This window comes from Canis lupus, chromosome 27 (genome assembly GCF_048164855.1).
Source record: "Canis lupus baileyi chromosome 27, mCanLup2.hap1, whole genome shotgun sequence".
NCBI lineage: Eukaryota > Metazoa > Chordata > Mammalia > Carnivora > Canidae > Canis > Canis lupus.
Window position 1 is genome coordinate 28770837 of NC_132864.1, and position 27406 is coordinate 28798242.

The 27406-nt window shown below is 46.7% G+C and overlaps 1 protein-coding gene across 1 annotated transcript in view; it reads left to right on the forward strand.

The window, feature by feature from the left end:
- The first annotated feature begins 1776 nt into the window (after positions 1 to 1776).
- The window catches only part of ZNRF3 (zinc and ring finger 3), a 157720-nt gene continuing 132090 nt past the window's right edge, over positions 1777 to 27406 (forward strand). Inside the window, exon 1 of the mRNA XM_072803091.1 lies at positions 1777 to 2248. Within this exon, the coding sequence (XP_072659192.1) occupies positions 1949 to 2248 (300 nt within the window). The 5' untranslated portion in view covers positions 1777 to 1948. The remainder of the gene's footprint in view (positions 2249 to 27406) is intronic.

Sequence of the window (27406 nt, forward strand, 5' to 3'; positions counted from 1 at the left end):
AATTGGCGTACCATTAAATCCATCATTTCACACTGTAAAATTCAGTGGGTTTTAGTATATATACAGACTTGTGCAACCATCATCATTATCTAATTCCAGAACATTTTCATCAACCCCCAAAAGAAAGCCATTAGCAGTCACTACCCATTTCTGCCTCCCTCCAGCTTCTGGCAACCACTAATTTTTCTGTCTCTGTAGCTGGGCCTATTCTGGACATTTCACATAAATGGAATCATACACTATGTGGTTCTTTATGATTGGCTTCTTTCACTTACCATGATGCGCTCATTCACAATTGTAGCCGGTATCACTACTCCATTCCATTGTATGGATGTACTGTTTTTGTCGACTCGTTCATCAGTTGACGGTGACCTTGAGTTTTATTTTTTTTATTTTTATTATTTTTTTTTTACCTTGAGTTTTAAATACTGCAAAGTGTCATGGGTGGGCTATAGGAATTTACTTAATGACTGGATTGGGCCACCTAGGGGGAAGTATTAGGATTGCTGGTGCCCAGCAGTGGTTAGGCTTGGTTCTGAGGGAATTACAAAGCCCCTGTACTCACAGCCCTGCTTTCCCAGGTGCCTCCCTCTTAAGCAGAAACTCTGGGTGGTCCAAATGTGGCAATGCAGATCCGTGGATTTTTTTCAAGTGTATTTACTAGCCCGCGTGTTGAAAATATTTTTTTTCTCCTTTACCCTTGGTAAATTGTTTACCCAAGACAATAACTCAATGAGTTTTCTTTTCGTCTTTTTAATATTTTGGGTGTGGTAGCAAGTAGAAGCAGATCATCCTAACCAAATATTTGCGTATATCTGAACAAAGCCATTTGGCTGAGAGAAGGAAAAGCCCACGGAGGAAGTGGGAACCGAATCTCAGTTTTGAATGATGGGTTCGATTCTCATAGGGCTAGACGAGGGCGGAAAAGGCATGTTCCAAAGAGGGGCAGGGACTTGAAAGTTTCTCTTCTGGGCGATTAGGGAGCCCTGGGTCCTGGAGCAAGTCTTCGGTACGTGAATTTGGCAGCCGTCATTCTGCGCATGAGGTGATGGTGTTGGAATACTCTGGCCTTCTGCAAATGGAGACTCAACGTCTCAGGACTCCTCTTGGGGGGTGTTTTGAGTTACAGTGTCTGGGCTGCAGAAAGGTGAACTCCATCAGAATCCAATGGCTAAACGGCTCCTTCCTCCGCCTCCCCAGTTGAGTGCTGTCTTAGCGACACCGGGAAGAACCGGATGGCCCGGCACGGGCCGAGCTGCGGGCGGCCTTTCCCATTCAGTCCTAGAGCTGGGGGTGAGGGTGGCGAGCCGGGGGCGGGCCCGGGAACCGCGGACTGGGGCCGCGGAGCCAGCAAGGGCAAGGCCCCAACCACTGCACGGGGCCGCAGGCGTGGGGCCTCCAGAGACAACGCAGTCGCCCGCCAGCAGGATGCAGCCCGGGTTCCCGCCGAACTCTGGCAACGGTGAGGAGAAATGTCTGCCGCCGAGGGCGGAGCGCGGACGAAGGGGTGGAGCTAGGGCGCGGGGGCGGGGCGAGGACGGGGGGCGGGGCGAGACGGCGGGCGGGGGCGGGGCGAGAACGACGGGGCGGGGCGGGGCCGGGGCGAGGGGGCGGGGCGAGCGCGGGGGCGTGTCCGGCCGCCGGGCCGCCCCCCGCCGCCCCCGCCCCGCCCTCCCGCTCCCCCCCTCCCCAGGCGGCCGCGGCGGTCGAGTGCGGGGAGGGAGGGGAGAGCGGGTCACGACGTTGCCGGGGCGGGGATAACCCCTCACGTGGAGCAGATGAAAGGGCCGCGGCGCGACGGCCGGGGGAGCCGAGCCGAGCCTGCGACCCACAAAGCCGCCGCCGCCGCCGCGATGGGGCTGTGAGGCGTCCGCCCGCGCTCGGTCCTCCGCCGGCCCGCGACTATGCCCGGCCGCGCCCGCCCTCCGCGCCCTCCCGCCGCAGGACCATGAGGCCGCGCTCGGGCGGGCGCCCAGGGGCCCCGGGCCGCCGCCGCCGCCGCCTCCGCCGCCGCCCCCGCGGCCCCCGCGGCCGCCGCCTGCCGCCGCCGCCGCCGCTGCCGCTGCTGCTCGGGCTGCTGCTGGCGGCCGCGGGGCCCGGCGCGGCGCGGGCCAAGGAGACGGCGTTCGTGGAGGTGGTGCTGTTCGAGTCGAGCCCGAGCGGCGACTACACCACCTACACCACCGGCCTCACGGGCCGCTTCTCGCGGGCCGGGGCCACGCTCAGCGCGGAGGGCGAGATCGTGCAGGTAGCTGCCCGCCGCCCGGGCCCCGCGCCGCGCCGCCGCCTCCCCGCCGCCTCCCCGCCGCCGCCGCCTCCCCGCCGCCGCCGCCGCCGCCGCCGCCGCCGCCACAAGATGGCTCCGGGGGCTGCGCCCGCCGACCCCGCCGCGGGCTGGCGGGCGGGCGGGCGGGAGGGGCGGCGGCGAGGCCGGCGGCATCCCTCCCGGGCCGGCGGGCGGGACGCGGCCTCCAGGGCGCCGCAGCGGGGGGCGAGCGCACGTGGGGGCTCGGCCTCCGGGGGCGGGCGGGAGACCCCGGGTCGGGGGACTCGCGTAGACGCGGCCCCCGTGGGCCGGCCGGCATTTCGGTTTGCCTCAGGTGGAAGTCCTGGAACTACCTGTTGCATGCCAACTTTGGAACGACGGGCGATGAAGGATGGGGTGGCTTGTTCCAGTCACAGGCTCTGCTTTGCATCCTTGCATGTCCTTTTTTGGGAGTAGCCAGGTTTGTCTGCAGGCTGCACAACGCCAGGTTCTTCCCTGGAACCTGCCGCCAGCCTCACCTGGCCGCTGACCCCCCTGCAGGGCTCTGGACATGCAGCAGCAGGCAAGCAAGCAAGCAGGGGGAGCTGGCCGAGGAGCGGGGATCGCGGGTGCCCTGGAGTGGCCGCAGAAGGCAGCCTTCGCTGCGTGCCTCAGATTACAGCGGGCGGGAGGGAGACCGCCTGTCGGCTCCTGGGCCAAGGACTTTTGCGGAGGGCCTGGAAATAGGGAGACAGGGTCGCGCACTGACAGGACCCCCCCCCCCCCCCCCGCTCCCCATGAGAGAGGTCTGCACTCCAAAGAAGGCTGGCTAGGGAGAGTTTTGAGCCTACACTTTGGAGGACGGGCTCAGCTGAAGCCTCTGCGGTTGCTGAGCTGGGTAGATGCCTTCCCGCTTCCTTGGCTATGATTTTATCAACTTGTTAGCAGACTGCCAGCGCACTTAAGGCGGTTAATATGCATGCCTCGGATGCGGGCGATTTGAAATGGTTGACTTGATTCGGAGCCTTTTTGGAGATGATGGGATGGCTCCAGGGCTGCAAGCCTTGGGCCTTCTAGTGCTTTACTCTTGGATGAGTTATGAATGAAGAGAAGGGAACTGGATGGATGATTGCATAGCAGCCTCTTCGTTTCCCCTCCCGTGGTGCATACTCGAAGCCCTACGTGGATAGGACAGGGAGCTGTGCAGCTTGGCTCCTTAGAGGTGTGTCCTTACCGGGCCGGGGGTGGGGGGGCGGGGGGGCGGGGAGAGGCACCCCTGCCAGGCGATTAATCAGCAGCATTGCCTCACAGAGCTCTTACTCTCATCTTAAACTTCTGCAGGGTAAAGAGAAGGGGAAGCACATGTTTGAGTCCTGTGACTACATATGTTAAAAGCTTTGGGACTTTTTCCCTTGTTAATGTTACAGTTACGGTCTTTAGTTCATAAGCTTTAGAGAAGATGGTCTGCTGAAGATTCCTAACACGTTTTAGTGGAAGCCTTCAAGAATAGTCTGAATCCTAGAGCTCATTCCCTGTAACTCCTTGTTTCTCTTTGAGACTTTCACTGTGCCCTGGATGGCTTTAGAAATGTTTGATTTACAGCCTCCTAAGAGAAAAGATGTTTTAGCCTGGCACTTCACTTTTTGAAGGGGACTTTTGAAGTTTGTGATTTTTATCTGCAGTGTTTTAACTTGTACTCTTTCTCCACGGTAGTTTGTCTGGCGGGCTATCCATTATGGGTAGTGCTGGGGTTTGGAGATAATCTTGGGTTCACCATTTAATACAAAATTAGCAGTTTAAACACACCATTTGTAGCTGTTTTATCCTTGTGAGTAGAGAGAGAATGTATGAATTTGGCAGAAGGAATCTATTCTCTTTGAATCTTTTTGAAGTGCTTATCTAACTCTTTTGTAGTCCATTAGCCTAGCGCCCCCCCCACCAAATTAAGTCAACAATTGCTAAGTAAAGAAAAATGACTTAAATGGTATTTAATAAGTTGACCTCTTAAGCAATCACTAATAGGTGTCCTTAATTCCTTTATAACTGCACAGTGTTGGTGAGTTTATCTGAGCTGTCTGAATAGTCATTTCTCGGTGTTCTCACTCCATATCTTTAATAACTTTTTTGTGGGGGCCACTTGCTGAACCTCTCAACTCTAGAGAACAGCTCAGCATGGCTTTCAGGGCTGTGTGTGTACAGAGGCTGGCATGCTTTTATTAGTTCTTCGAATGCTGCCCGATTGAAGTAACTGGCGTGGCTCCTGTCAGCCCTGAAAAATGTTTTTGTAAGGAAAGCTGGTGTTTCAGAACCGCTGAGAGGGAATGTAACATTTTGTATGAAAAATGAGAATGTAGAAGAAACAAATTGGTGTTTAGCTTCAGATTAATCATGTTTTCTAAGTGCCTTGTTGAACTTTTCAAACCTCCTTTTATTTACTATCTTAAAATAACCCTGTGTGATTTGCTATTTAATATTTTATGGTTGTCAGAGCAAGGCTCATTTTCCTATAACTAAACCTAAATAGTAGCACTCTAGCTTTACTTGTGTTATTTCCAGTGGGATTTGGTAGCGCTGTTGTTCATGGTTAAGGGGAGAAAAAGACCTGCTTGGGAGTCTCTTTCCTCTAAGAATTCTTAAGATAGGAAATTGGTTTGTATTACTGTTTTTCCTCCCTCCCTATTAGGTACAATGACAGGAGATACCTTATCGTAGTCTTGGTTTGCCCCAGATACTTCTAATTAGAGTACCTGTTGTTCAGTCATTTGCATGGGTTAGGGGAAGGGGAGGCCTGATTAAGAATGTGTGTGTGTGTGTGTGTGTGTGTGTGTTAGAGTGTGAGTGTCGGTGTCAAAGAGAGCTAGTAATTCAAACCTTGGTATTAGTCATCAGGATTCTTGGTTTTCTCTCCTTATGCATTTTAGGCTTAAGTAACTTTCGCAAGGTCACCACTCTGTTCTGTTAAGAAGAGAGATTTTTTTTTTTTTGAACATCTTCATCTGTGAAAGTAGTGAAAACAATGTGTGGATATGAAATGCTATTAATTATTTATTCATGCAGCACTGAAGTCCATTTGCTCATAAGTGTATTAGACGTACAGTGTGAACAGTGTGAATGCCAGAGGAATTAATTACAGTTCTGTCATTCTGAAGTGTGGAACTTTAAAGGGTTCTTAGACATATTGATACATATTTCATCTTTGAACCAATTTGTTGCTATTATGAGATCATTATCTGAAACTTTCAGACTTGTCCACGCAACTCACATGGTTAGTGATGTTAAATAAAGGCCTGATTAAACACTGGCTAGTGGTATGTGGATTGGTTAAACAAACAAAGAAAATTTGCATCGCTAGAGATGAAAGATTGTTTTAAAGTGGAAATGCATTTTTCCCCCTTGAAGTCAAATATTTAGAAACGCTTGAGAAATTCATTTGTAGAAGGACTCTGAATGATCGGTTTTGTGTGACTTTAAAATTGGTCTTTCTGGATCCTGGGTTAAGTGTTGAATGGTCTTGAAAGCAGAGGAAAGTTGAGAACATTTAAGAACTAAGACACTCACTGCCTTTAGCTATGAGGGGCTGGGGGAAGCCGGATGGTGGGTTAGAAGGGCTGAGTGACATCCTTAAATATCCAATATTAACTAAGGGCATCACAGAGACTAATTTTAGGAAACTAATTCCTCTGTCTTGTTTCCCTGTCAGTGTGTTTCTGCAGTTCCAAATTTGATCAAACACTTTTCTTTTCATCTCCATTTTAAGTTAACAGGCCTGCCTCTAAAAATTGACTTGGCCTAATAGAACAATTGTGTGCTGGCAGCTGACCTGGATTTACACAGAAAGAGATTGACTGTCTTGTTAGAGGGCCTTCATAGGTTAAAACCAAGTATTTGATTTGGGGGAAAATGTTAGGGCTGTGTTTTGTGACCTTATTAATGCTTAGGGACTCATATTTTCTGCCTTGTTCTCTAAGATCCCATGGGAGTTGTTAATGCAGCTCTGAATGGAGATGCAGATGGGAGTGGGAGGTTTAAGCATGAAATCTGCAGACCAGAGGGAAGGTGGTGATGGCCTTCATTTATTGTGTGCAGGGCACTGTGCCAAGCACATCATGTGTTTATTCCTCACATCCTGACTTTAACATGGAATTAGCAACTACTGTTAACCCATTTTACAGGTGACGAAACTGAGGCCGAGAAAAATGATTTGACTTCCCCAACCTCACCCAGCTAGCAAATGATAAAATCTGGGTCAAAACCCAGGTCTGTCTGGCCCCTTTGCTCCTATATTTGCCAAATAAATAGAACTTGGCTGGTTAGGCTTGGGCATTATTTTGAGTCTAATTTCTTTTTTTTTTTTTTTTTAAAGATTTTATTTATTTATTCATGATAGTCACAGAGAGAGAGAGGCAGAGACACAGGCAGAGGGAGAAGCAGGCTCCATGCACCGGGAGCCCGACGTGGGATTCGATCCCGGGTCTCCAGGATCGTGCCCTGGGCCAAAGGCAGGCGCCAAACCGCTGCGCCACCCAGGGATCCCTTGAGTCTAATTTCTAACAGTGTAGTGTGGAGGTTATTAATCTGAAGGTCACAGACTTCCAGAGAGGGCCTGTGAACACCTGAATTTTTTTTTTTTTAAGATTTTTATTTATTTATGAAAGACACAATAAGAGACAGAGGCTGAGGGAGAAGCAGGCTCCCTGCAAGGAGCCTGATGTGGGGGACTCAGTCCAGGATCCAGGGATCACGCTCTGGGCCAAAGGCAGATGCCCAACTACTGAGCCACCCAGGTGTCCCAACACCTGAAATTATAGATGCAATGCACTTGTGAATGTGCTCTTCTGTTTTCTTGAGAAGATACACGGTTTTGCCTGTTGAGGGATTTCTGGGATTCCCCTTCTCCCCAAGAGGAAAAAGAGAAGCACTGGTTTAATACCCATCACCAAAAGAGTCCATTACTAAGAATTTGGAGCTCAGGCTGGCAAGAGTTGTAAAGAAGTCTACAGGTTTGTGTGTCTCCGTCGAGCATATTCATCTGATAAATGTTTACCAAACCCTATTTTCAGACACTGTATTGCTATTTTTTTGGAGTCTGCCGTCTCTTACAGAGACAGACATGTGTATGGATAAGTGATAATCCTTCCCAAGAGGGTTCCCCCACAGAATTGGGCCCTTAGTTCCCAAGACATCCATTGTCTATAATGAATTAACTTTTCTCTTGTGCATCCATCTGGTACTAGTTAAATGCATTATCCTTGGGTGAAGTGAGAAAATAGCCCCTCAAAGAATATTTGCATTTAGAGAGTGAAGTGCAGGAAGGTGGCGATCTGAATGTAGCATGTGGGAAAGCTGACTGTAAATGTGTTCCTTTTCATCATTTACTGGAAAATGAAATGGAGCATCTTCCAATGTTGAAATGCCTTAAGAACAACTCCTCACACCTTCTCTTGTGGACTGTGGCCCCATTGGCATGTTTATTTTTGCTCATCCGTGGATCCATCCCTGGATCTCTAGTGTCTGCCATTTATCAGACACTTCATAGTTGGTGAATGAATGATGGATTTAGAATGAACAGCAGGCAGGCAATGGGTCTTAATGGACTTAAGTAACTTCCTGTGACATAGCTCATAAATTTTGGGATTATCTTTCATTTTTTGTTGTTAGTTCCAGAAAGTTGCTTGATTAGATGGAAAGAATGGACCTTTCTCTCTGGTTCTGGTGGGTCCACTGGCTTTATAACTACAGGTTGTATGAGAGTAACCTGTGTGTGTGCATGTCAAGGGGCAGGATACCTGGCATTATAAGGGTTTGTAGACGTTCTTTACTTGATAAAACATAGAATATTAAGAAAGCTATAATGTGGACAGCCGTTATGGATGGACAGAAACCCATGAAGAATAGTCTACAGCCAAGCCTTAATGTCCGTGGAAATGACAGTCACGGCTTGGAATTCAGATTCATCATTAATCTGAATATATACCATGTGAAAACTTTGCTTCCTGTTGATGTTTCCCAAGTCTGGAGAATGTGGATTTACAGTTCATGACAAAAATGACATTTAAATCAATCTTGATAATCAGAAGAACAGATTCAGCCCTTTAATGTGTGAGATAAGGAGATCCAGAGAAGTGAAGTGCCTTGCCCAGGGCATGTGGAGAGTAGAGATGACCCTGATAACTGTTTGGGTCTCCAGACTCCCAGGCTTGGAGTCTTTCTGTCCTTCAGCTGAGTTTGCCAGAGAATGCAGATGTAGAAGCATGCTTTAAAATCAGGTGTTTAATTGGGAAAAGCCAGGCCTTCTTAAATTGTACTTTGGGTTTAAATGATTGCTTTTCTTTCTTCTTTTCTTTTTAAAAATTTTTATTACTTATTTGAGAGACAGAAAGAGGACACAAGCAGGGGAGGGGGCAGAGGGAGAGGGACAAGGAGACTCTCTTTGAGCAGGGAGCCTGACAGCAGGCTCCATCCTAGGACTCCGCAATCATGACCTAAGCCAAAGGCACATGCTTAACTGAGCCACCCAGGTGCCCCTAAATGGTTGCTTTTCTCCTTTGATTTAGATTTTGACTTGCTCAATCTTCCCCTCTGTCAGAGCTTTATAAGATAGCTACTAATGGTCAAGTGCTTCCTGTGTGCCTGGCTCTGGGCACAGTGCCGTGCTCACATTTCATGGGTGAGCTAGATGGCATGCCTCAGGTTTTCAGATGAGGAAGCTAAGCTCTGAGAGTGAAGTTATTTTCTTCCCTTTTTTTTTTTTTTTTGAAGTTATTTTCAATGTCACTGAGCATGTCTGCAGTAGGGCTGAGATTCAAACCCAGGTCCGTGCGATTCTAAGCCATTTCTGTTTTTACAAGACTGCCTCACTTGGCACTTGCTTCTGCTTGGAATGAGATTATGGGAACTGATGGTGCAGTTTGGAGTCGGGTATAAACCCAGGATCACTAACCAATAAGTGAATCCATAACTTTAACTGAGAAGATGCTCTACGCTTACAGAGATTTATTTCCTTCCTTCCTTCTCTCGTACTAACTTGTTTTTCCCACGAAGGGCCGGTCTGCCAAGTTTGGGAAGAGGGACCGATGACTTGAAGCACACAACTGTCACTTTTTTGGCTGTTGGGAGAGTTGGAGTGGCTTGTAAGTGTTCTGGCATCTAAGGGATTTCTGGTGTGAGACACACCTCCTTCCTGTGGCTGACTTTCTAGAGCCATTTTGAAGTCTGCATTGCTTTCTGCAAAAAATCCCATCCCACGTTCAGTGCCTTTCTGACTTCGCACAGACTGCATGTCCCCTAGCTATTTGATTTAAGAGATTTCAAGAACCTAAAGCTGTGGGTTCTCCCTGCTTATGCCATCCTTCTGGGTGGAAACTCACTACAGGTGCTGTGTTCCTTCTGTCAACAGACATTCACTGCTGCCTCCTATCCACCAGACCCTGGGTGAGGTGAGGTGGCAGGTTGGGGGTGAGGAAGGTCACCGTCCCCACCCACAGGCAGCTGAGTGTAGGGGGCAGACAGCATGCAAGCCACAAGTCTTCCATGGCTACCGGATGCCGAGGGAACACCTGGCCCGGGGTGCAAAGTTTAGGTCTGGGTAGCCCATTCTGAAGAAACATGTATGTAATGACATAGTATGTGGATTTGAGCCTTCTGGTCTTTTCCGACTCATTTTTACCTACCTTTGAGGTTAAAGCTGATAACCCCTTTGTGGAGACGTGCCTTTTTATACCTGTCAAACAGGATAGGGAGGAGGTAAAGAGTAGAGGTTCTTTGTTCCATTTGTAGCTTGAATGAGATGTTTTAAAGTCTGACTTTTAGCAGCTCTGTTGACTCATGATAGTGTGAAGAGAATGAGGTCAGCTGGCCTATTGTGGTTCAAGGGAGAACATTTTATTTTTATTACACTTAAGATGTGTTTTAAGACTTGGTATTAATCCCCTTCTCTCTCTAGCAGCCAGTGTGATATGGTTGTTCAGAAACTCAATGTGTAGACTTGATTTGGTAAAAATAGACTTTGAGGATCCTAGCAGTTTGATGTAACATTTTTACATCAAAATGTTAGAATGGGATTTCTGTGGTGAAGCTGCTGCATTTTAAAAATAAAAAGGCGGGGAGAGGTGCCAGGGTGGCTCATTCAGTTGAGCTTCTGACTCTTGATTTTGGCTCAGGTCATGACATCAGGGTGGTGAGATCAAGCCCCACATCAGGCTTGTGCTGGGCATGGAGCCTGCTTAGATTCTCTCTTTCTCTCCACTCTATAAATAAATAAGTAGATAGCTAGCTACCTAGCTAGTTAGATGGGATGCCTGGGTAGCTCAATTAGTTAAGTGTCTGACTCTTGATCTTAGGTCAGGTCTTGATTCTCAGGGTCATGAGTTCAAGCCCTGTTCCATGCCCAGTGTGGAGCCTACTTTAAAAATAAATAGGCAGCCCTGGTGGTGCAGCAGTTTGGCGCTGCCTGCAGCCTGGAGTGTGATCCTGGAGACCCAGGATCGAGTCCCACATCGGGCTCCCTGCATGGAGCCTGTTTCTCCCTCTGCCTGTGTCTCTGCCTCTCTCTCTCTGTGTCTATGAATAAATAAATAAAATCTTTAAAATAAATAAATAAATAAAAATGAAAAAATAATAAAAATAAAAGAATAAGGGTCATGATCAATTGGGTGTGTGTAAGGTCCTAGCCGGTGCTGTAAGAATTTGATTAAACTTTGATTTTTTACTTGAATTTAAGTATGCTAATTTGTCAGCAGACATTTATTGATTTCTCCTGTGGAAACAGTGTAGAGGAAAACAGCCTTTTCTACATCCATGATATAGCATGTGCTTTTCAGGTGTTATTTCTGTGATTTCTCTCATACAAACTGGGGCAGTTGAATTAGCGCCAGAGGAAACTGAGGCTGAGAGTCAGAGTAAGCATCTTGAGGCCACAGAGCTGGGATTGAATTTGGGTTACATAAAGACAAAGCTCATTGACCTGCTTGCCTGAGGACTTGGTGGATAAGGCAAAAATGTTAGAAGAGATTTGATTTACATTGCTTCTAGTCAGGGCCAGAATCTTCCCTTAAAAAAAATCATCTGTAACTTACTATTTTTTTTTTTAAAGATTTATTTATTCATTCATTCATTCATTCAGAGAGTGAGAGAGAAACAGGCAGAGACACAGGCAGAGGGAGAAGCGGGCTCCATGCAGGGAGCCCGACGGCGGGACTTGATCCCGGGTCTCCAGGATCACGCCCTGGGCTGCAGGCGGCGCTAAACCGCTGTGCCACCGGGGCTGCCCTGTAACTTACTATTTTTTAAGATTTTACTTTTAAGTAATCTCTGTACCCAGTGTGGGGCTCGAACTCACGACCCCAAGATCAAGAGTCACGTCCTCTACCAACTGAGCCCGCCAGGAGCTCCTGTGCCTTCTTTTTGTTTTTTCATTTTTATTTATTTATGATAGTCACACACAGAGAGAGAGAGGCAGAGACATAGGCAGAGGGAGAAGCAGGCTCCATGCACCGGGAGCCCGACGTGGGATTCGATCCCGGGTCTCCAGGATCGCGCCCTGGACCAAAGGCAGGCGCCAAACCGCTGCGCCACCTAGGGATCCCATGTGACTTTTTTTAATTGTAAAAATAATACACGTTTATTGTAGAAGATACAGAAAAGTATTAATGAAAATAATGAATCCCACTACCTAAAGATAACCTCTGTAACTTTTGTGTTCTGGTGCAGCTTTCCTTTCATTTCCCTGTGGTCTTGGAGATATTCTAAAGAAAATGTGAGAAAGTATTACTTAGTGCTTATAACCCTTCATCCACCTTGAGTATTTTCCTGTCATTAAATGCTCTGAAACATTTTTAGAGTCTATGTAACATGCTCTTGTTTTCCATTATTCTAAGGAATGACTATACTTCATTCCTTCCTTATTTTCACAGGATAAAGTTCTAGAATTAGGACCATGAGGTCACACAGTATATTTTGAATGCTCCTGCTATGTGTTGTCAGATTGCTCTGCAAAAGAGTGGTTTTAGTATATGCTCCCTACCATGTTGCATTCAAGTTTCCACCTATTTCTGGTCCTAACAGATAGTGTCAGTTTCTAACAACAACAAAAATCCAAAAGGCAGCTCCATATAAGTAAAAGTCTATTTCTAATAGTGCTTAGTAAAGTACCAGTTTTTCTCCTCTCCCATGAGGATCTGAGTTATGACTAAGGTCTCTTACAAAGGGAAGGTCCCTGGCGTGGTACTTGGGTCCTCCCTTGTAGGTGTACCTGAGCATGATTCTGGAGCAGCAGGCTGCCCTTGTGTTCTGGGCCGGGACAGGGCGGCTGTCCAGGCAGATGGCTGTGCTCAGAGGCCTAGAGAAGACCTCGTGGAAGGCACCACTGTGCTGTCGGCACACCCTGTGGCAGCAGATTGCAGCCCAGGAGGGTGCTGCCCCTGTGTTCATTGGTTTGGGCCCTGCTGCTTTCCCGTAGATCAGGCTCTCTGCTTATGAACAGGCTAGGTCCAGAAGGGCCATATGAATCTGTCCTCTGGTGCAGAGTGACGCTGTCAGTTTGTGGTGAGCAGAGATGCAGGTAGAGCCAAGTGTCAGATCGCCAGGGCCGCTCTAAACAGCAGGACCAAGGACTGAAAAGAGCTTCCTGGTATTTTTTTTTTTTTTTTTTTTGGATCCCTGTTAAAAATCTAGACATTTTACATAAAAATCTAGGGCTTTGGTGCTTGTTGAAAAGTGAACAGATCTGGCAACATTGGGTCTACTGCTCTGCATGGCACTAGCTTAGCCTGTCCTGGGGAGTAGCGGCCGTGCCCTTCAGATGGGGCATGGACCCTTCAGTTCACCAGCCGCTTTTGCATTGCTTTGGCTCACTTTACTCACTGGTAGTTATATTTACTCACGCCTGGCCCCTCTAGGCACTGGAGTTTGCCATCCTTCCTCTGAAAGTTCTGAAGCTGGAAGCATTTAAGTTGTGTTTGGTGAGCCTCCTTTCTTTCCCTCCTCAACTGATGCAATGTGTCTGATGTCCATTTGTGGCAGTATGATGATGCTTCGGTGGACCCCATGAGCCTGGGGAAGGCTAAATGGCCCTGTGTGACCAGAGTGCTCTTTTTTACTTTGGTACAGGGGCTTCCATTTTCTCTTGTTCTCCTGGAAGGCTGATATCATTTGACCTGTGTCTTCATTAAGATTTCTATCCCTCTTCTCTTTTTGCTCGTTGGTTTCTGTTGACCTCTAGAATTACTGTTTGAGCTGGAGGGCACCCTGGAAATGTTGTGGCTTAGCTGTCCTTTTACAGTGTGGGGACTGTGCATGAGGGCCCACAGCCTTTGTTTAACAAGGGGACCTGTGATTAGAAATGTAGTCTTGGGGCTCCCCAGTGCTGGTCTTTCTCGGACAGCATCCCACTCCGGTGGTTGAGTTCCAGAAAATCTTCCATGTGCCTGGTGGGTTAGGGTCCCCAGTGTACTTTCACGTGTATTATCTCGTCTCTTCTCTCAGCTGGGAGTGGTCTTCCCTGGATTCTGTCCCAGAAGGCCAGCTGCTTTTCAGGTTATCATGGTTGCCAGGGTTTGTCCCGTACTTGACATGGAGTGCTTCTCTTTGTACCTAATTATACACTTTTACTTAAATGCATTTGACATGTGTGTTCAGCCCCTTTATACAGTTTTTTGGAAATGACACGGGGTATCTAGAGATTTGTCATCTTTTCAGAAAGCGCCTCAGTGTTGGAATTGGTGGTAAGCAAGTCAGCCAATGGTGTGTAAAGAGTGTTGCAAGCTTGACTGGCAAAGCTTTTTCAGAGTTGAATTCAAGGTAGCCTGTGGCCAAGTCAAAGGGAAATGGTGCACTCAAGATGTTTGATTTTTCTTTCCTTGCTGACTTTCCCTCTTCACGGCAGATGCTGTCTCTTCGTCTCCCTGCCTCACATCTTGCTCTTCAAGTCAGTTCTTCCTCTCTTCACCAGATTCATCTTTCCATGGTGGTGGTGGATTTCATTATAACCTTGATCAAAATCTTTCCGTACCATCCCATTGTTGACTAGCTAGCTGAGCTAGGTGACCTGGGCCTTCTACAATCTCCCTCTCATTATTGCCTCTAGGCTACAGACCTGGGTCCTTCATATTCCACCCTGTTTCCCTAATGGGTCCTGGGCTGTCCTTTATGCCTCTCATTTTGAGTGCCCTTTTGTTGTAATACATTTCCATGCCTCCACATTCCCAACTCCGCCTTTTCCCTCTCTCAGGGCTGTCACCTGCACTGGGGTCACATGTCCAGTCCTTCCCATAACATGTTTCCTCTTCCACCAGTGTGTTCCTTTGAACCAAAGTGCTCTGTCCTTCACTTGGCAGCTGATCTTAAATTCCTCATTGTAGTTATTCCCTTGTTAATGTTTTCTTTTCCCCACGAAATCACAGCTCCCAGTAGACAGGGATTGGGTCTTACTCATCCCTTGCGATACAACTCACAAATATTTACTGAATTGAAATCCTTCTTCTAGATCATAATACTTAACAATGGGGATGTCAGCATGGCCAGAAAAACACTTGGCTTTTTTGAGGGAGAACTTTCTATGATTGTAGAAACAATTCACAAGTGGCTTGCAGACATTGAATGTGTCCTAGGGCTATTCCAAATAGTTGGGATGGATCAGACTCTCACAGTAATTTCACCTTGGCCCTGCTCCCTAGGTCTGGAAAGGGGATGATGTCCTCTCTAACTCCTTCCAGCCTATTATGTGACTACCTGGGTGCTGTGTCCAAACCAAGCTGGAGAAGAGAATGTCTCAGCCTGACTGTAGATTTTTAGGGAGTGTGTTTAAGTTTGGTTGATGTTTTGGTGACACTTAGAAAATGGGTACTTTTGAGGAATAGCAAAACTTATATGTAGCTCTAGTACGACCCATCAGAGGCAACTGTATGTGGGTCCTTACTTAAATTTGTACCACATCGTTACTTCATTTTTGTCCCCCTTTGGAAGCTCTGGCATGAGGCTTGATCCTGTTTTAAGTGCTGGGTGGGAGGCAGAGTTTTAAAGGACTACAATAGTATTTCTTTTCTTTTCTTTTCTTTTCTTTTCTTTTCTTTTCTTTTCTTTTCTTTTCTTTTCTTTCTTTTTTTTAGATCAGATATTTATTTATTTATTTATTCATGAGAGACACACAGAGAGAGAGGCAGAGACACAGGCAGAGGGAGAAGCAGGCTCCACACAGACTCAATCCTGGGACTCCAGGACCACGCCCTGGGCCGAAGGCAGGCACCAAACCGCTGAGCCATCCAGGGATCCCCTATTTTATTTATTTATTCTTGTGGGAGAGACAGAGCGAGGCAGAGACACAGGCAGAGGGAGAAGCAGGCTCCATGCTGGGAGCCCATCGTGGGACTCGATCCCGGATTTCCAGGATCACGCCCTGGGCTGAAGGTGGCGCTAAACAGCTGAACCACCTGGGCTGCCCTACAGTAGTATTTCTAAAGAGGCCAGCAGGCTTAGAGTGGAAAAAATTTCAATTTAATAAACATTTGATTTTCTGCTCTTCCTGGGGTTCACTAGAAACATCTGGGAATTATTCAATTATTGTTTCGTTATGAACATGTTGGCATGTTGACTTTTTTTTTTTTTTTGTAGGGGGTTATTGTTGCGGTTCTTGTGGAATAGTGGCTATCATCTGGGCACTGGGACCTTCAGGAAGATTCTAGGGTCTTTCCATGATGTGTTGTTATATTTCACTTATACTATGAGGATTTCCTCCATGCCTCTTCATGGCACGTCCACTCTGGAAATGTCCAGTCCCCATCAGCAAATGCCATTCAGGGAATTAAACAGCTAATGTGTAATTTTAAACTTTCGGTGTTATTAGGTTTAAATCTCCAGGACACATAAACTCACTTGTGGCATTAAATGTGCCGTGTGGGTGATTTCAGGTTCCAGTGGCAGTGGTAATTTTTGCATTTCCTGACTCTTGTGTTTAAATTTGCCGTCTCAACATTGCATCACCATAGGTTTTCCCATTTAATGAATATTTATGTTGAGCTGAGTTCTATACGAATGTGCTGGTTTCTGCCTTGATTATAGCTTGCTGTGTACTGTGGCCAGGAGTGCCCTACAGACAACAGAGTTGGCACACGCCTCAGCATGCCAAGCTCTGGCGGATGTGGTTAGGGACCACGGTGACTGGTGCTTGGGTTGCCATGCCAACCTTGTTTTTGGAGGGGGGAGGCTCTAAAACAGCAATGGGATGGGGGCAGAATAGTTTTGAATGTTCTAAGTAAAATGATGCCCCATAGGTGCCCCTGCAGGAAGATGTAAAAAACTCTAGAATTCTTACTACATGCTTAGATAACGTTAATTAATTTTCTTAATTTACTTTTGCAAGGCTGTTTTCATCATCGTCTTGTGAACTTGCGGATGTTATATGGCGGGTCTCATGCAGATGTCTTTCCCACTTGCTGCAGGGTAAATAGGGAATCTTCTATCTCCTAATATTACCAACCACTTCTCTCATTCCCTGCCAACATCCCCTGCCCTGCGATAACTTTACTTAGTAATGTTTGATTGGAGAAAGTGGGAGGAAAGAAGAATGAGTCGGGGGTGGATGTTTGGAGGCCTCTCCCTCCAGCTCTTCTCCCTATTCCAAGAAGGCCTCTTATTCTTGTATATTCAGTAAAGACCGTGGTTGTAGGAGCCATCACCCATGGGTGGGACCTTCAAATGCCTGGCTTTCAAGCTTTGGCAATCTGAGTTAAGACAGGAGGAGGAGGGTTGTGTCCCTGGCACCCCACACTGGAACGCTGTTTGCCCCTTTGCAGATGGTGTCCTGTGTGACTAATTCTGCGGTGCTTGGTGTTACGCAGTGAAATGTTGGGAAGGGGATTGATCAGGTCTAGTAGGCCAGACAGGGGCCCAGCTGGGGCCTCAGACTGGCAGAGCAGGATGGGACTCGAGGCACCATCTACTGTCCTAGCATTTCTTGACAGAAGGAGAGCTGAACTTCTGGAGGCTGGGACAGGCTCAACAGGTCAAGCAGTCTTAGGTATGTGTGGGGGGGCTTGCCTTCCAGGTTCAAAACAGAAAAAGCAATCCCCCGCACCCACCCATTGAATGGAAGCTTTCAAAAGGGGAGGCTGACCACACATTTAACCTTTACTTGCTGATTTGGGGTCAGCTATGTGACTCTCCATTAGATTGGATCCTCCTTCAAGGCAGGGCTGGTGTCTCAGTCCTGTGACATTTCCTCCACTCCAGACTGTAGGGTCTCATTATCTGAATTTGGAATAGCTTTTAGTTCCTAAATATACGTGACATCTGTTTGCTGTAAATTGGTTACAACTTAGATCCAGGGTGACCACAGATATGAAGGGCACCCCCTAGAGTTGTTCAGTGCATGAGGCTGTGTCCCTGGGAGCTGATGTGGGACCTTTGCATAAGTTGTTCACTCTTCTCCTTTGCTTCTCTCTCTTAGTAGTTCTTGTATGCTGCTTATGATTTCTGTTGTTCATTTCTAGAAAACCAGGGAACCATGTGTGTTAGAGTTGTGTGTAACATTAGGAAACAAGATACCAAGGGGACATAAAGGAGTTAGTATGCAGATTCTTGACCTCTGCTCTGGCTGCATTTCTGCTTTGTGTTACCTTTAAGAGATGAGCTGATTTGAGTGGGGTTCCCCAAACTTGGCTACATCATTAATTATATGGGTAAGCTTTTTGTGGAGCAGAAAGGACAACCACCATTTTATGGGAGAAGAGACACATGTATTCCTAAGAACCAACTTACAAGTTAACTTTTAGACTCTTAATTGATTTGGGTATAAGTTCTCCTTACTGGGCAGCCCGGGTTGCTCAGCAGTTTAGCGCCGCCTTCAGCCCCGGGCGTGATCCTGGAGACCCGGGATTGAGTCCCACGTCAGGCTCCCTGCATGGAGCCTGCTTCTCCCTCTGCCTGTGTCTCTGCCTCTCTATGTCTCACAAATAAGTAAATAAAATCTTAAAAAAAAAAAAAAAAGTTCTCCTTACTTCTGTGTTAAAGTGACAACCTTGAGCCAGCTGCATTGGAGAGGAGTGGGGAGGACCCTTCCATGTCATCGAACGTTGACATGGCTGCAGTAGACACCCAGCTTTGCTACGTAGACAGCCAGGGTTTGCCAGGTTCCTTAAAGCAAGTTGTAAATTTTGCAGAAGTAGCCCTGGATTTCCTTTGCTGATGGAAGAGACTGCCTTAGTCTGAACCCAGTTACCTGCTGTGGAAAAGGGATTCTGCCTCTCTGGGTCTCAGTTTCTTCATCTGTTAAATGGAGATAAGTTTTTCCTAGAGTGGTTATGAGGAATAAATGAGCTACTCACAGCATATAGTTGGTATTTAGTGATGGTGAGGATGATGATGAATAAAATGATACACATTGTTTCATGACGTCCCTTACCTGTACCTAACATGCTATAGTTCTCAAATGATTGAACATTTTTATTCTAAACTAGTAGTTTATCAAGGTTAAAGAATCCAAAGGTACTACTCATTGAGAAGAAACCATAGCATGGGTATCTTTTTTTTAACGTGCTCAGTGTCTTACCACTTAGATTGTATCCCTTCTCCCTAGGTGGGGCCACATGGGTTCCCCAGAGTGGCTTGTACAAGAGGCTCAGGAAGCTCGTTCTTCCCTGGTCCCCAACTCCCTCTGTTTCCTGGAAGGTGTGCTTTGCTGCAGCTTCATTTGCTCACCCCTACACCCTACAGCTAGATCGTTGTCCCGAGCCCAAGCTCTGTCAGTTTGGGCATGTGTGCACACACATACATGTGAACTGTAAGTCCTAGGTAGAGGAGCCTGGGTTTCTAGGCTACCCTGCCTGTTGTTCCTCAGGCCGCATGGCCTGAATACAGGCACGGCCGCCCTGAAGGAAAGCAGGGTGGTTGACTGCTCCTCTGGATCCGGCCAGGGCACGTGGAATGTTGTGATATGCTAAGGCTGTGCTCTGGGGGCCTAATTATGTGGGGCCTGTGGCAAGCACAAGTGACTTCAGCACTTGGTTTGATCCAGTGTGCACTTTTGCCAAAGCAAATACTTTATTAATCTTAACCCTCAAATTAGACACATTGGCTTTTTCTAAAAATGGGAATGATAGGAGTGCATTGTGGGGTTTTGTGTTGTGTGTGTGTATGTGTTTTTAACTTTCCCCCACCACTCTCTGCCAAGACTGGGCTGTGCATTCCTCTCCTTGAATGGAGAAGGTAGTTTCCATCTCTGTCTACCCACTTCTCTCACATTCCTGAGACTGGGTGATGGAAAGATGCCCCTTCTCCTTTTGTGCAGGTGAGCTTTTCTCCTTGCTGTCTCTGAGATCCCACTTCTTTCTACCTCAAGACCGAAGAATCTTGCTCCTCAAAGGATCTGCGGTCCGGATGGAACTTTCCTAACTGGGGACTCTTCCTGGTTTTCTTAGGATTCTGATCCAGAATGCGTGCAGGGAAATCACTGGGTGACTTCCTGTAGTGACCTTGAGCATGTCTGGGGAGGCTCAGCCGTAATGTCTTGTGTGGCATGCGAGTGAATGAGCCCAGTTGGTAGATGAAGGGCTTCCCACTCGACACCCCCAGAGTGTCTTGGGTAAAGGGCAGACTCATAGGGTAGAATGAATCTGGTATTAGAAAGTGAGCTTGCTCTCATCTAGTCCAAGTGGAAAAAAAAAATGCCTCTAAATAAACAAGCAACCTAACCTCATCTCAGACAACAATTCTGGGTCAGCCTCCTCTTTTCTCTCCACTTGGCCTCTGCCAACGATCTGAAGGGACCTGGTGGGATTTACCAGCTTTGAAGTCCTAAGGTGCTATTTTAATACTTTTCTTTTACATTGCAGGTTTCGAGGCCGATTTAACTAGATTCTGGAGGGAGCTTACTTTACACCGTTCTTAAGAGCCCAGACAATCTTGAAAGAGTTAAACCCTAATTAGCTCATTCCTCAGGTATTTAATGCCCTTATTAAAACTCAACTGCTCACTCACTTTTTTCTTTAGTGAATCAGATTTCTTGAGGAGCTGAGCCCTCACTCCTCAGATCACAGGCTCACATGTTGAAGCTGGCAGTGCTAGAGGCTAGTTCCTATCTGTGTGACAGCATTTTTAATTTAACAGGACCGCCTTTGATGTTTCCAAATATTTATAGGCAGCTTTAGATCATTTCAGTGTGTGCTTTCTTTTTCTTTTCTTTTCTTCTCTCTCTCTCCCCCCCTTTTTTTTTAAACTGGAGCAAAAGTTCTTCCTCATGGAACAGCCTTCCTTTTATCCTGTTGGTTTATTTTTGTTTCCTTTGCAGCTTTGGCGAAGGCTCTTTGGCTGTATTCACACAAGGTTGACCCTTCCTTTAGCTTCTTTGGTAAAGGCCACCTCTCTGTATCATCCTGCCTGCTTGAGATTGCTTAAGGCACTTCTATTCGTCCCTTGACTTTCTAGAGGCTGAATTTTTTTTGGATTTGGCTTAGGAATCTGCTCTCTGGCTGACCTGAAAGCTTTCAGATCAGTGTGGAGACCCGGGCAATGTGTGTGGAGGTGTCTCTTAATGGATGACCAAGCTATGATGTCCTACCCTGCCTGTGCGTGTTGACTGGGCCTCAGCGAGTTATGATTTATAATGTAACTTCAGCAGATACTGCTGTAGCTGGGGCAGGGAATACAGATAGACAGAACTCTCTCCTGATCTTTGCAGGCTTGCTCCACTTGGCTCTGCTAGACTTACTGGCTGAAAGTAATAGAGAATCATAGGCTTCAGTCTCGGGGATGGGAAAAACAGAGTTGCAATGCAGATTTGTTAAACCATTAAGAAAAAAGGAAAAGAAAACTTCATACCAATCAAAACAAATTACAGAACAGAGAACGATGGGTTCTTCAGCCTGGGCCCTGGGTAAACATTCTGCTTATGAACAGTCCAAGTTATTGAACTCTCAGCTGCTGTTACTTACCTGTCAGATCGAAGCTCGGAACTTTCCATGGCTGCCACCATCATTGCTGGCTCTACCTCCTACTACAAGGAAGCCTTTTAGGGCTGAAGGTCACGTAGGTGGTTGGTAAAACATTTGAACAAATGAATGCCATGTTAGACACTGTCCTTGTGGCTTTACACTGTGGGTCTCGCTAGATCCTCAGGAAGATTCTGAGCAATAAGAGGTTTCACCCTTCTTTTTTTATGAGGACACCAACGTGCAGAGAGGTTTTAGCATGGCTAGTGAAAGGAGAGCTGGCCTGTAGCTCAGGAGTGCGTTTACAACCTCACCATAAGGCAGTTTGAGGTTGGCAAATCCCATGGCAGCCTGCTAACCAACCCCTTACAGCTAAGAAAACCTCTTGAGGCTAAAATCTACAGTATGTTGCGATCTGAGAGTTCAGAGCTGACCAGGCTGTTGCCATGCAAGGGACAGAGATGTAGAGCACAGCCTTGGAGCCAGATAGGCCTGTGATGGCATCCTAGCACTACCACTGCCTTTGATCTTGGCCAGGTCAGCCTACCTCCCTGTTTCGTCATCTCTAACATGCGACAGTATAGCTTGTACCTCTACCTCCAAAGGAGTGTGAGGATTAAGTGAGATAGTATACATAAGTTACACCGTAAATGCTTCATATGTGTTGGCACCAGTGCCTGTTGTGGCTATAGAACCACTCTCGGGGACTTCACAGTCCTTCAGGAAAAAACATCAGGTAAACTTGGCAGCTACGGTGGAGAGAGGTGCTGCTGCTTAGCAGGGGCCCACGGCAGAGCCACTGGCTTGGGTTTTTATCCAGCAGATATATACTGAGTGTTAACTCAGTGTTTACTCTGTTTACTCTGTCTGAGTCACGATGATTACTTCCCTACCCCCTCCCAAAAGTTCCCTTAACCTTGGTGGGGGAGTGGGGTGGCTGGAATTTGAGCTAAAATGTTAATTGCCACCTGGAGAATGATTTCCTGGTCATTTTCACGTAAAACCCCCAAGATGCCATTTTTAAGATGCCAAATGCCACAGCCACACCCCATTGGGCAATTTATCTTGCATGGCTTTGTGCTATCCTTCAAGTATTATTTTAATCTTATATAATTTTCCCCTAATTTTTCTAGTCTCTTATACATGAGAACTTGATGGTCTTTGAGAATGGGCAGGCGACTTGCTGAGGGAGCAGGTGGTGATCTTTGGTCCCCCAGAGTGCCCATTTGGTGGGTGCTGGTTCTCATGGTCTGGTTCCATGGGGATTTGTTGACCAGATTTTGCTTTGATTTGGTTTTCCAGCCCAGTGCCATGTTCAGATTTGGTTATAGACACTGTAGGTTCTTTTCTCTGTAGTTTCATTGCTCTATCATTGGCTGTCTTGAAAACTAAGTTTCATTCTCCACACCCCTGCCCCTTTGCAAGCCATGGGGATGACTGTGCTGGAGAATGTTTTAACTGGCCCTAGTGCGTGGTCCAGAGTGGATGTTAGTATTCACTTGTTGAGTTAGTTGATGAGCTATTTAACAAAATATATCATTTTAACAAAAAATACATGGGAATAAAAGATACAATGAAAGCCTGTTGGCTATTGTCCTTATATACTTAACCCAGGTAAGCCTTTCACCAAGGCAGATTTCAGGTCATTTCTGTGACCTTTTTTTGTTGACTTAGTGAGCTTTTGATGGGAAGTTTTTTTTTAAATACACTGGCGATTTGAAGCTAAGATGTTGCTCTATTTTTGGACTGTGAAAATAGTGTTAATTTTTTACGTGGTTCTGTTGGAGGGCACCACTAGAGTGGGTCATTTATATTCAGCCATGCTCCCTTTAAGTAGTGTGTTTAACTTCACATTAAAAGTAGCTTATATTCAACTAACACAACAACTGATTGAAAGGATAGTTCAGAAGAACTTCTCCAGAGAGAAGGCGGTATATCATTGTTGGCTGCAGGTCAGCTCCATAGAGTCAACTGAGAATTAATCGAAGCCCAGATTTCTTTCCTGAGAACCCCGGAAAAGCTTCTTATGTTTATTTACCTTCTTTTGGGCATCTTGGTGGCATCCTTTTGTCCCTTGGTCCATGGTGCATGCTGGCCATACTATAGATGAGGTAGTGGTGCCTGGGAGCACATCTTGAAGTAGTGTTGGGTAGTGTGCAAGTCTACTTTGGATAGGATAAGTAGGCTATGTCACTAGCTAGTGAAATTTGGGCAGAAAGAAGTCCAAGACCATTGAATTAGTACCACTGGGGCCTGTATGTGGTGATGTTTGCATTTTCCAACAATACTAATGGAGTATCAGTTTGCCCATGTTCTATGGGATATGTCTGTCCCACCCCTGATCAGAAGTAGGAATAGAAGCAAATCCATTCTGCATTTGCACTCCCTCCCCAGGCTTAGCTGGATTGCTAGATGCACGGCCAGTCAGATGCAATTTGTTTTGCTCAAGAAAGGGAAAGCCTGCATTGATAATACGGTGATAGGACCCGTGATTGCAGTTTGGGTTTTTAAAATTGGTGATTAGATCTGTCTGGGCAGGGAGCAGAGATGAAGTTAATGGTCTAGTGGAGATCACTGGTTCCCAGACAAGGGCCTAGTGGCTCAGTTGGGCTTTTTAGGCACACTTGTCTGAAGAATGCCTATTGGTTTTGAACCACTTTGCAAAGCTCTGAAGCTCTCCCTGATCTTAACTCTTTGTGGAAACTTGCCCTCTGGGAATGGACAGTGAGGGACTGAGGGACTGACTGGGAGCCAACAGCCTTTAAGTATCGGCCTGTCCTGGGGGCTTCCTGTTGGGCTTGCTGACTAACCCTACCACACAGACTCTGCCCTCAGACCAGGATGGTTTTCGCTGTACTAATTTTCTCAGAAAACAACTAAAATTTGCTCTTGCCAGTATAGAATGATTATACAAATCAGGTCTATGTGCTTAGCTTCCTAGAAATGTAGTTTATTTATTTATTTTTAAAATTTTTTCCCTAGAAATGTAGTTTAGCGAAAAGGAGAAGGCACCTTCTTTTTAGTCAATGTCCTTTCCTCATTTACATAATGAATTTGGTGAAAACTGATTTGTATCTGTGAGCCTCAGTTTCTCTGTTAGACTTTGGATCTGAAAGGTAGCAAGGGGACAAAGTGAAATAAATACCTTTGTGCTTTGAGGATTTGAGCCTGCCCAGTCTCTTCTTTGTAGTCCATCATATTCCTATAGTCTTGGTATGAAGGTGAAGAATTCTGCAGTAGGCTTTGGTTATTTAAAGGTGTGTCTGACCGACCTTAATGCCCTCTTTTTTTTTTTTTTTTTTAATGCCCTCTTTTGATGGATACGGGGCATGACGTTTTCTGGAGAGGGTTCACAGACTAACTGCTGGCTTCTTCCTGAGTGTCTGTAGGGGTGGACTCATGGGCAGGTGGGAGAGATGGAATGTGTCCCTGAGGTGGTGGGAGTATAATGCGAATGTATGGGTCAGTACTATGCGCAGGGGACTGAGGGAAAGCGCTTGGAAGCCTCCTGGGGGTAGGCCTCCATCTGGATTTAAAGAAGGCTGGTCTTGGAATCCCTGCCTCCCGCTTACCCCTGCTGGGGGGGTGGGGGTGGGAAACATTACTTGCTGAGATCCAGGCCAGTTGGCATCTGATGGGGCTTTCTCTAGTAGTTTTGGAGGCGGCCTGGTGTGGAATGCACTTGTGGTTGTGTGAGGGGTAAGGTGAGGCCGGCTGAGTGAGGCCACGGCTGGGAGACAGGAGGCTTGACCTGCACCCTGATCCGCCTACTTAAGTGGGACCATGAGGAGCCAGCCTCTCTGAGCCTCAGCCCCACATCTGTAAACTGGATGTGGGGGTTGGGTGACATTCCCAGAGGCATCGGGGAGGATCAGTATGTCTGGGGGCTTCCTGCAAGGCAGGAACAGGAAGGGGGGAATCACTCAAACTGGAGAATGGGGAGGGAAATGAACTTCAGAGGCCAGAAGGGGATGGACTGGGGGAGGGGTCCTGCATGCCAGGCAAAGGTGTTTGCCTTTTATTCTGCAGGCACGCCCGGGTAATTGATATCCCTGTGTATGGCCAGATTTTTTGATGACACAACCTCTTTGGCCCCATGTTGTCCAGCAGCATGGTTTATCATTACAGCAGCCTGGGGGCTCAGTTGGGGGCTGTGCCCTCCTATCCCAAGAGCAGCCTGGAATGTAAGGGAGTAAGTACCATTCTAGTGACAGCCTTGAGTTCACTTTATTAAAGATAAATAAATTACATGCCAACTTTGGCCTTTAACTGTTATTAGTAACAAATTGCTCTCCACCCATACACTCAACCATTCATGACACCTTGGGGAAATTTGCTGTTGTGGCCTCCCCCCGCCCCCCAAAGGTTTTTTATATACCAAGAGTGTGTAGAAACTTCTGGGGAGTGATTCCTCAGCCGCTTTTCAGGTTGTGCCCATAGCCCTTCTGTTGGGGCTCCGTCTTGCCAGTCCTGGGTTTCAGCAGAGAGATGTCGAGGTCCGTTAGGATTAGGCAACAGAGCAACTGGCTGGCCTGGGCATTTTTCTGGTTATTGACAGGCCTTACTGTGGCTTCTCCCAGATGAATGAGGAATATATTTTTCTAAATCCAGCCATTGAGCCAAATGAGCCACACTGGGATAAACTCTGTTTGTTTACAAATTATGTAAGAGAAGGGCCCGGCCATTAAATTCTTCTGGGCCAGAATTCTTACCCCTCTTCAAAGTTGTAATCAAACTAAACAAACACTTTCCACAGGAACTGACTCCCTCCCGAGAAACAGGAGCAGATGCTCCTGGGAGGCCTTTAGCAACTTTGGAATGTTTCATGTAGAAATATGTAACCAAGGTGAAGTTGTTCTAGAAACAGTTGCTTACTCTAGCCAGGACCAAAGCTCGAGTCAGCTTTTTTTATTTAGGGCAAGAGGTGCAAAATGAACCCGGCCAGGCGGCATTTTCTTTAGAATGTTAAATTTTCTGTTTTCATCTTCCCTGCCTCTCCTAGTTTCAGCCCCTTGTGACCTTTATTCCTTTTTGCTTAAGTAACTTTTTTTTTAAAGGCTTGATCCTTATCTCTTAGCTATGCTGGATTACATCTGGGGATCAAGGAGCCCTCTTCTTAACCAAAGCACTCAATTACTGCTTCTCTGTCTCTAGGAAAGATGTCAGGTGCAGAGCAAACACTCCAGGGGAAGGAGGCTGAGGCTCCCTGGCCTTTGTTGTTGTTCCCGTAAGACTGTGCTTTTGGGGATTGACCAAGACTATCTAGGCTCAGAGACACAGTTTTCCAGCTCTTGCTGATTTGAGTCTTTACTGCATGTCTTGATTTATTTTGGTTTGGGAATGCTGTGAATTTTTAGGACCTTGGGCACACTTGTGTTAGAAAAGAGATACAAATGCAGATTTCTCTGGATTATGCCTCAAGATGAGCTTTTCTCAAGATGTCTTCTGAAGAACTGTAGCTCTAGAGGATCCTTTAGGAAAGGTTCTTTGGTGAGCTGACTTTGAGAGTGCTGTTTGTTCCCTCTTGGAGATAAATGGCACAGTAGTGAACTAACTACTCTGAGAATGGCTCTAAGTTCACAGTAGTGAACTACTCTGAGAATGGCTCTGAGAAGTCCTGCTGAAAAGGAATCTGAGCGAACTGTTCAATCTGGCACTTACCAAATACACTTGATCACAGGACTCCTTTTCTCAATTACTTCCGAGCTGGGGAAATTCTGCAGCCAGCTGGTATTAGGTTGATTAGGGTCTATACTGGTCCAGTTGGTGTCCCTTTGGATGATGAGCATGGAAGGCTAACAGTGTTAATTTATGTTAATTTATGACTTCCCACAGGGTCCTGGGGTATGGTTATCGCCACCACTGTGGCCTGAATGCCTTTTACCTGTGATAGGTCTGTTTCCTCCATTTTAGCTCCACAGGTTTGTAGTCTTCTCTGTAGTTGGGTGAAGGGGTAGGGAGTTGTATAATAGTATAAAGGAACCGAGAAACAGTGCCTTTAAAAAAATATTTTATTTATTTGAGAGTAAGATTTTATTTATTTGAAGTTGGGGGCAGAGGGAGAAGCACTCTCAGCTAAGCAGGGAGCCTGATATGGGGCTTGATCCCAGTCCTTGAAATCATGACATGAGCTGAAGGGATACTTAACCAGCTGAGCCACCCAGGTGCCTGATAACAGTGCCCTTTTTTGTTTTGTTTTTGAGGAATTTAATTTCTACTGGGTTAGGGAGATTCATGGAGTTAA